At 43.5% G+C, this 9,121-nt stretch overlaps 1 protein-coding gene across 1 annotated transcript; it reads left to right on the forward strand.

Annotated features, from left to right (window-relative positions):
- The first annotated feature begins 861 nt into the window (after positions 1 to 861).
- Positions 862 to 8,426, forward strand: ZBTB8B (zinc finger and BTB domain containing 8B). The gene is made up of 4 exons (XM_077837875.1): positions 862 to 894; positions 2,445 to 3,417; positions 7,046 to 7,224; positions 7,636 to 8,426. Exons 2-4 carry the CDS (start codon positions 2,469 to 2,471, stop codon positions 7,945 to 7,947), a joined length of 1,440 nt encoding a protein of 479 aa, XP_077694001.1. The 5' UTR covers positions 862 to 894; positions 2,445 to 2,468; the 3' UTR covers positions 7,948 to 8,426.
- Positions 8,427 to 9,121: the final 695 nt, after the last annotated feature.

The following is a 9,121-nucleotide window of genomic DNA, read 5'->3' on the forward strand; positions in this document are numbered from 1 at the left end:
GGCAGGGCAAGGGTATTCAGTTTTGTGCGATTAGAAAGGGGGCAGCCCTATATGGGGATTGATGTATGTGTAGGGAACAACTGACATTTGGTGGCTTCGTGAAGAGGGACTCTCAAATCCCCGACTCCGGTGTATACGACTATTCCTTTCATTTTCTTGCTGGTGACATTTAGCCAGGTTTGGTGCATCGGGACGCACAGTCTGTGCGTATCCTATTAAATGTGTGACATGCTTTAGGCTCCCTGGGGATGAAAGGAGAGGTGGTAGTCACACCAGGGAGGCTGAGGCCACTCCCCAAACGATACTGATCTTAAATGCCTTCACCCCATCCCAAACTGAGAGCCCAGCCCACCTCAGGCAACACCTCCATGAAATCATAGAATATCAGGGTCAGAAGGGACCGCAGGAGGTCACCCAGTCCAACCCCCTGCTCAAAGCAGGACCAATCCCCAATTTTCACCCCCGATCCCTAAATGGCCCCCTCCAGGATTGAACTCACAACCCTGGGTTTAGGAGGCCAATGCTCACACCACCATCCCTTTGCAGCGAACCCCCCCAGCACCGCCCGGGAGCCCCAGCCAGCAGCCCAGGAGATTGGGCCCTCGCGGTGCATGCTGGGATGTGTAGTCCCTTTCCCTGGCTCCTGCCCCGCGACGACAATCACAGCAGGGCACTCCAAGCCCGGAGGCGGCCGAGGCGAAGGGCGCATGCTCCGCGGGGCTGCAGGCGGGTGGCCGGGAAGGGCGCACTCTACCTTGCTGGGAAGGAGGCACCGCCTCTTGGCCTGTCCCGCCGCGGGGTTGGTGGGTTGGGCTCGGGAGGTGCGGCGAGGAGGCGGGCCCGGCCCGGCGCGTGCGTCAGGTTCGGTAGCGCTGCGCGAGGGGCCGGGTAAAGGTGAGAGGGAGACGGGAGGTTCCCCATTTTCATTCAGGAGGGGACGGGACGGGGCAGGTCGGTGCGGGGCGAAGCTTCTGCCGAGCCCGGGTTCGGGGTGTGGCTGGGGGCGGGGGGCTGAGCGGCATGAATCCCCCCCCCACACACACACACACACTGCACAGAGCTGGGGGAGGGGCTGCCCAGGGGCCCCAGCCCCACTCCTTTCCCCGCAGGGAGGGGCGGCAGGGCTCAGTCCCGTGAGGGGGGGGGTATCCTGAGGGGCGGGGAGGCGACGGACCCGAGATAGCACCGACCCTGCGGAGTCTGGTGGGCTCCCCATCCCTCGGGGGGAACGGGGGGGGGGGCTGCAGGGACTCGGCCCTGCTGAGATGCCCCATGAGTGTTTGTTCTGCTGGGGTGGGCAGGGCTGGCTCCTCTCCAGCCGACTTGGCATTTCCCGCTTTAACCCAAGGGAGGGACTTCGGCTCCAAAGAGCATAAAACCTACAGTGCCAAATCATGCCCGTAGACTGCCACAAGAGCGCCTGGCCGAAAGGCAGGAGCGGGAGTAAAATGAGCTGGGTTCCTAGCGCTGCCACAGACTTTCTGTGGGATGCTTAAGCTCAGTTCTTCAATTCCCCTACCTGTAAAATGGGGATAGCGCTTCCAGTCCCGCAGGAGCGCTGGGAGGCTTCATGCTTGTAAAGTTCTCTGAAATTCTCAAGCGGAAAGCCTTAAATAAGTAAAATGTATTGTTATGTTTAAGCTTTTCCAGTTTTCATCAGCTTTTCCACCAGAGGTGCCCCTGAGCAACCAGCCTATGCCAGTTTCACCCTTGACTGCAAATATCAGAAAAATAATAGTGTCTGCTTCTTTATAAAGAGTTAAGGGATTAATGTCAGTGGAGGTGCATGTAATCTCATCCAATGAGACAACTAGTACATAAGAAAAAAGGTGAACTTTGGTAACGGTATCTTCAAAAACTGTTCTCAGGGCAGGTTGTAATTTTACCCTGGAATCAGTTTTACTGAAAGAGTTATTAAAAGCAGATACCATCTCAGACTATCTGAAGTTTAGAATTGTTCTGACGCTTTGGAGCACTGTACGCAGTCACTGCGTCTTTGCCATGTATCTGTGATAGGTTGGCTGAGTTGGGATATAAGATACTAAATTTGTCAAGCTAGTGTGTTGTCCACTAAGAAATGACAGAGGCTACTCTATTTAAATTGTAAGCTCTTTAGAGCAGGGACCATCTTTTTGTTCTGTGTTTGCACAGTGCCTAGTACAGTGGGCTTCTGGCCCATGAGTAGGGCTCCTTGGTGCTGTGGTAATGCTAATAATAATTGGACGTGGACTGTTGTAGTTGGAATGTTACAATGACTTCAGGTTTAAAAAAAAATTTCCAGTTTTCCAGAGTCTGAATATGACTATAGGCCAGGTTGTTGGGGGGAGGGAGGGAGGGGTTTGTTTGTTTTTTGGAGGGAGGGAAAACAGTGATAGGTTTTGATTGATTCCACAAAGGGAGAAGAATTTCTGCTCTAATGTTCTTTCTTTGTTTCTTCTTGTCAGTGATCAGAAGCAGCAATAGGAGAAATGGAGATGCAGTCATATTACACGAAGCTCTTGGGAGAGCTCAATGAGCAAAGAAAGAGGGACTTCTTTTGTGACTGCAGTATTATTGTGGAAGGCAGGATCTTCAAAGCTCACAAGAACATTCTGTTTGCTAATAGTGGCTACTTCAGAGCCTTATTGATTCATTACATTCAAGACAGTGGGCGACACAGCACTGCTTCTTTGGACATTGTTACTTCAGAGGCCTTCTCCATCATCCTAGATTTCCTTTATTCAGGGAAGCTGGATCTTTGTGGGGAAAATGTTATTGAAGTCATGTCAGCAGCTAGCTACTTGCAGATGACTGATGTGGTCAATTTTTGCAAAACTTACATCAGGTCATCGCTAGATATTTGCAGAAAAATAGAGAGAGAAGCTGCTTTCTATCAGGCTGATAGTGGAAGCTCCAGTTCTGCCAGGGAGGGCACTTCTTATGGTACAAAGAGCCAGTGCTCTGCCTCCATCTCTTCTCTGCAAGAAAAGGAAAGGATTTCTGATTGTCAGAGAGATCCTCCCTGTGGTGAATGTAGCAGCTGCCACCCAATGGAACTTGTGGTGAGAGACCCTGTAAGCAGTGATTCTCCAGATGACATTAATTCTTCTCTGCCCAAAGGGGTAGTAGAACCAAAAGTAGAATTTGACTCTGATGAAGTGGAGGTAGAAGTGGGTGAACGACTACAGCAGTATCCAACTCCATTATCTCTTGAGCAGATGGAAGAGGGGCTGCACAGTGGCCAGGCAATGGACTTGGCCTGTAATAACTACCATATGAAACAGTTCCTGGAGGCCCTGCTACGCAACAGTGCAGCTCAAAGAAAAGATGATGTAGTTCATCACTTTGTTCGGGGCTTTGAGGGTAGGCCAGAAGATGCAGGGGTGGCCATGAGTTCCATGATGGACATTCACAGCGACTGGTATGGTGAGGATACAGGTGAGATGAGAATTCCCGAGGCTGTAGATAATGTCTGTATAACAGATGAGGAAGCTGTTTATATGTATCACTTTCTATGTTAATTGAACGGTTATTCTCATTCTTGTTCAGTATACTTCACAGGAAAATATTGCTGAATTTTATGCAACAGCAAAATAAACTATTGTTCTGGACTTCAAAAGAAAGCTGCACTCATTTTGTTCAGTGCAGCATTTGGAAGGTAAGTATTTCTGATCTAAAAACTTGTATTTGAAATAGGTATTTTGGAGTCTAATGGTGGTAGCATAATTTGGGACAACACTGGAATGAAAGATGAATGTAAGAAAAGCTTTACCTCTTATAACTGTTAGTATTATGTGTGACAGGTTCGGTCACAAAGACCCCCTTGGGACTTTCACCTGATGTGCTGAGATTTGCCTCTGAGCTTGTTTTCCCTGCCAGCTTGGGACTCCAGAACCCTGCCTTGTTGAGCCCGACATGCTAGCCTGCTGCAACACAGACCCAGGCCTGGTCCACAAAGCTGCAGACTTTAACCAAAAACTGCTCAGCAGGTCACCTATCTCCAGCACCCACACACCCAGTTCCCAACGGGATCCAAACCCCAAATAAATCCATTTACTCTGTATAAAGCTTATACAGGGTAAACCCATAAATTGTCCACCCTCTATAACACTGATAGAGAGATATGCACAGCTGTTTGCTCCCCCAGGTATTAATCACTTACTCTGGGTTTATCAATAAACAAAAATGATTTTATTAAGTATAAAAAGTAGGGTTTAAGTGGTTCCAAGTGATAACAGACAGAACAAAGTAAGTCACCAAGCAGAATAAAACAAAACACGCAAGTCTAAGCCTAATACATTAAGAAACTGATTACAGGTAATATCTCACCCTCAGAGATGTTCCAATAAGCTTCTTTCACAGACTAGACTCCTTCCTAGTCTGGGCCCAATCCTTTCCCTTAGTACCGTCCTTGTTCGTTCCAGCAGGCATCTTAGGTAGAAACTAGGGGTTTTCTCATGACTGGAAGCCTCTTTGTCCTGCTCCACTCCCTTTTACAGTTTTGGCAGAAGGTGGGAATCTTTTGTCTCTCTGGGTCCCCACCCCTCCTTCTAAATGGAAAAGTACCAGATTTAAGATGGATTCCACTATCCTGTGACTTGGTCACATATCCTATGTGACCTTATTCTTCATTACCCATGGGCTGGCACACAATACACAGGGATTTCTCAAGTAAACAGCCATTTACAACCAATTGTCCTTGTCAATGGGAGCCATCAAAATTTTAAACACTGTTAATGGCCCACACTTTGCATAATTACAATAGGACCTCAGAGTTACACTTCATATGTCTAGCTTCAGATACACGGATGATACATGGCATACAAGTAGGAGGAATATATTCAATAAGTTAAAACACTTGTTATGATACCTTACAAGAGACCTTTTGCATAAAGCATATTCCAGTTGCATCACATTCACACTTGTAAACATATTTCCATAAAACATATGGAATGCAACGTCACATTATGAACAAGAGTTGTTATAGATTCAGAAAGACAAACTGATAGTCCCATGTTGGTTATGCTATAAACACTGAGAGGCAGAATATTAACTACACTGCATATTTTCCCTCTAGAGACAGACTTCCTTCTCCATTGCTGATCATCAGGGCTGCTGCTTTCACTAGCCCAAATGCATGCTGGGATTTCTCAGCACCAGCAGGAAGGCTATGTGACAGCACCTTCGGGGACCTGAAGGAGAAAAAGCTCATGTAAATATACACATTTCTCCTAAGATGGCCATTAACGATTTTGGGTCTTCATCTGCTTGTAATAAAGTTGGAGGACTATTTCTTTTCCCGAATACTGTCTCTGTTTACCTTTCAAAAACTGTCCTTTAAGGTGGGCTCTACTCCTTGTCTGAAGTACACCTCAGTTCTCATAGCCATTCATAATTCGCCAAGTTAAAAAATAATGATGCAGGCAATAGGAGTTATTCACAAAGATAGTGTATTGCTGTAGAAAGTAAAGCTACGTTTATGCCATCACTAGCTCAAGCACACAAGTGTGTTCTTAAAACCACTTAGAGTTCAGCGGTTCCGTAAGGAACTCTCACTGTGTAGTGAATCAGTGTTCATCTGATAAAATTATTAAGTCAGTCAGCCTAATTGAAATATTTAATGGCAGGATTCTGTTACAATAACATCTACTGCTTCCAAAATGCTGTAGCATAGCAGACATCTAATAGGATATGTTCCATTGCTGTTTTTTTCAAGTAAAACTCTTCAAATTGTTAATCTAGCATTAAAAGTGGAAATACACATAAAACCTGATAAATCATCAATAATTAACAGAATTTGCTAGAAACTTTAACACTAGAAATATGCATTCAGGGTTCTATGTTTCTTTTAAAAAAAAAAAATTGACGTCACTAGCACCTAAAGTAGAACAGGAAACTATTCTTTATGCTGGTTTAGGTTCTTGTGATGTATTCAGCTCTTTCAAGGCAGAGACAGAACGCTGATCGCAGGTCCTGGTAGCTAAAGTTGCGGAATGAGTCTCAGATATCTTGTTTTTGAAAGTGTGTGTGTATGCTTGTGTGTATATGTACATATGTATATGTCTACACATGAATTATTAGGGTCTTACTGATTTTGATTTCTATTGAAAAAGATTTTATTTAATCTTTGAGGTGCCAATATAGCAAAGGACTATGTGTATGCATAACTTTAATCATGCACTTAAGTCCCATTGACTTCAGTGGGGTGCCTGACTTCAGGGGGGTGCTTTAACGTTAAGGATGTGTTTAAAGTATTTTACACGCTGATTCAGGAAAGAAACGCACACTTTTTAGTCTCTTAACATCACCACCCAATCCTAGTCATGTTACAAAGGACATCTCTAGTCAGTCATGTATTGGCTACCATCAAGAAGCTCAGTAATGCCAATTTTTATTTAAAAATTTAATCTTCAAATACAATTCTCAATTTTTGCATCTTCTCACATGAATTTTATCAGTGTTTAATTGTATGTGTATATTCTGAATCTAGGCATATTTTACTGGAAAAAAAAAAACAGCAAATGTATTAGAGATGAAAGACTCCTATTAGTCCCAGTAGAAAGCCTACTAAGACTTGAATGGGGACAGAGGCATAAATTACCTTTAGGGATGGTCCCTCTGTGTCTAAATTGACGCCCATTATTATAGCATATTGGAAAACTTGCTAGTGCTTGTGCACTTTTCTGTGGCTAAATTAAAGACTTTAGTTTCCAGTGCTGTTAATATGACACCTTTTTCAAAAATAAATTTGCAAATAACAAGAAGCTTTCAATGGCTCACATATTGAGCATAGTCAAGCAAACACATCACACCAGAAACCAATTTTGCCAATTTATTAAATTTATTTTAAAATTGCCTGATTTTCAAGGGTTCTAAGAACCTGCAGCTCCATAAGCTTTTAAAAAAGAGACCATAAAATTAAAAAAAAAAAAATCATCCAAGTGAGTCAAATACAAAGAGGAAAAATATGTGAGTATTCTGGCCCTAGCTTGCAGGCAAGGATTGTAACGAGCAACCTAGCTAACTTTGTTGAATTGTCTAAAATATATTGTTTTCTTTTTAAAAGGTGATGTGTTAGTTGTGCCAATCAAGCTCCACAAATGCCCGTTCTGTCCCTACACCGCTAAGCAGAAGGGAATACTAAAACGGCACATTCGCTCTCATACAGGCGAGAGACCCTACCCTTGTGAGACATGCGGCAAACGCTTCACCCGGCAGGAGCACCTTCGGAGTCATGCTCTGAGTGTAAGTTTGATGAAAGCAGATATCTCTCAGAAGCAGATTTAAAAATAAATAGTAAGCTCCTGTGTTCGGTGTTTCTCAGTCATTCTGCTGGTGCGTGTAAAGAATGTATATGTATCACATTTTGATTTAAGGCTGTTCTAAAGTACAGTAGAAGATAGAATGATTCTGCTCTCAATAGTAAGGTTAACTGGGCAATGGTTAAGACTAAGAAATTGACATTTAATGCAATACAATTATATAATCCAAAACCTTTGTTCTTAGAAAGGTGATGTGATCATTTGCCCTGCAAGTTTGGTAAATGCTGCTGTGTGTTTCGCCTTGGAATATATGCAAGCAGCATCCCCAAAAAGAGCTAAAGCAACAAGATAGGCCAACCACTTTTACAATGATGTTTTATTTCTCATTGATCAGGTGCACCGATCAAACAAGCCAATTATCTGCAAGGGTTGCAGAAGAACGTTCACAAGTAGCCTATCGCAGGGATTACGACGCTTTGGCTTGTGTGACAGCTGCACTTGTGTAACGACTACGCATGAGGATTCAATGCCCATTAACCTCAGTCTGATGGAACCTTCATCAGAAGGTCAAGAAAAGGGTGATACAGACAATGATTGGCCTATATATGTTGAATCGGGTGAGGAAAATGATCCAGCTGATGACGATGATGCTGATGATAAGCAGGAGATCCATAGAAGCTTATCAGACCGAGAGGCACTTATGTAGTAACAAAAGGAGGGTGGGCAGATTTAAAGTGTCTCCCCTGTGATTGGTCATTCTACAGCAGAAAACTGCATATTTAACCAGCTTTGTGGAACTGTGTGTTTTTTATTACTAAATTCCAGTTTTGATAGAACTGGTGGGAAGAACTGGATTTTGGAATTTTGAAATATTTTTTAACTTTTCAGTGCTGTGCACTAGAATTCTGAGGGAATTTCCTGTCCTGGGTGAGCAGAGGCTGTCTCCTTGCAATCACCTGTTGTGCTTCTGTACCCTGGCTATGAGGGAAGGATCATCACGATCGTTTGATACGGAGTTTCCTCCCACAATGCTACCATAGTCCCTCAGTCCTGGTCTCAAGGGGGCACCATCATCTTTCTAGGAAGAGATGTGAAGAAAATAAATGTAGTTTTCATCCTTAGCCTTGGACTTCTCTAAACTATTTTACATTCTCGTCCCTCTTATGCTAGGAAAGTCCTATCTGAAACTGTAAATCCTAACTGTTTAATTTTAAAAGTTTAGAATAGGATTTGACCTGGAAACCATGGTAAATTACCAGGATAATAAATATGCTACAGAGGGAAGCATATTCAGTAGAGAATCTTCACACGTGTTTGTTCATATATGTACTTAGAGAGCAAGCTTCTATTTTTGGGCAGTTTTCACTACATTTCCATCCCTGGAGAACAACAGAGCTTGGGCTATGATTCTTCTGGTCTATCTTTAATGCCCATTAGACAGTAGTCCAGGCCTGAGAACTACACAGAATACTTATTCTATGATCTAGTAAAATAGTGTCCAAAGTGCACCGGTCACTGAAGCAAGAGTAAGTGCACTACCCACCTCTTTTCATAAAATCATAGAACTGGAAGGGACCTCGAGAGGTCATCTAGTCCAGTCCCCTGCACTCAAGCCAGGACTAAGTATTTTTCAACCATTTAAAGTAGAAGTTATAACCTAGCAATCTAGAAAAGTGGTTTCTTTAATAGATTCAATAGTCAGATTTACTGCTGATCTAGCTGAAGTACAATTCCAAAGAAAAATCTGGGCTATGTATATAACACCATCCCTGCAAAGTATATTTCAAGAAGTCAGGTGAGACCCCTGGTAAAATTAGAGACTCCCTGTATGCAAACTTCCCTTTTTCTAATGAGAGTTTTTTCTTCTTATGTAGTCAAAA

This window comes from Eretmochelys imbricata, chromosome 19, assembly GCF_965152235.1.
Source record: "Eretmochelys imbricata isolate rEreImb1 chromosome 19, rEreImb1.hap1, whole genome shotgun sequence".
Taxonomy (NCBI): domain Eukaryota; kingdom Metazoa; phylum Chordata; order Testudines; family Cheloniidae; genus Eretmochelys; species Eretmochelys imbricata.

Coding starts and splice junctions, on each gene's coding strand:
- ZBTB8B (XM_077837875.1), top strand. CDS start 2,469: ATGGAGATGCAGTCATATTACACGAAGCTCTTGGGAGAGCTCAATGAG. Junction 3,418..7,045: donor CTGGTATGGTGAGGATACAG/GTGAGATGAGAA, acceptor TCTTTTTAAAAG/GTGATGTGTTAGTTGTGCCA. Junction 7,225..7,635: donor TTCGGAGTCATGCTCTGAGT/GTAAGTTTGATG, acceptor CTCATTGATCAG/GTGCACCGATCAAACAAGCC.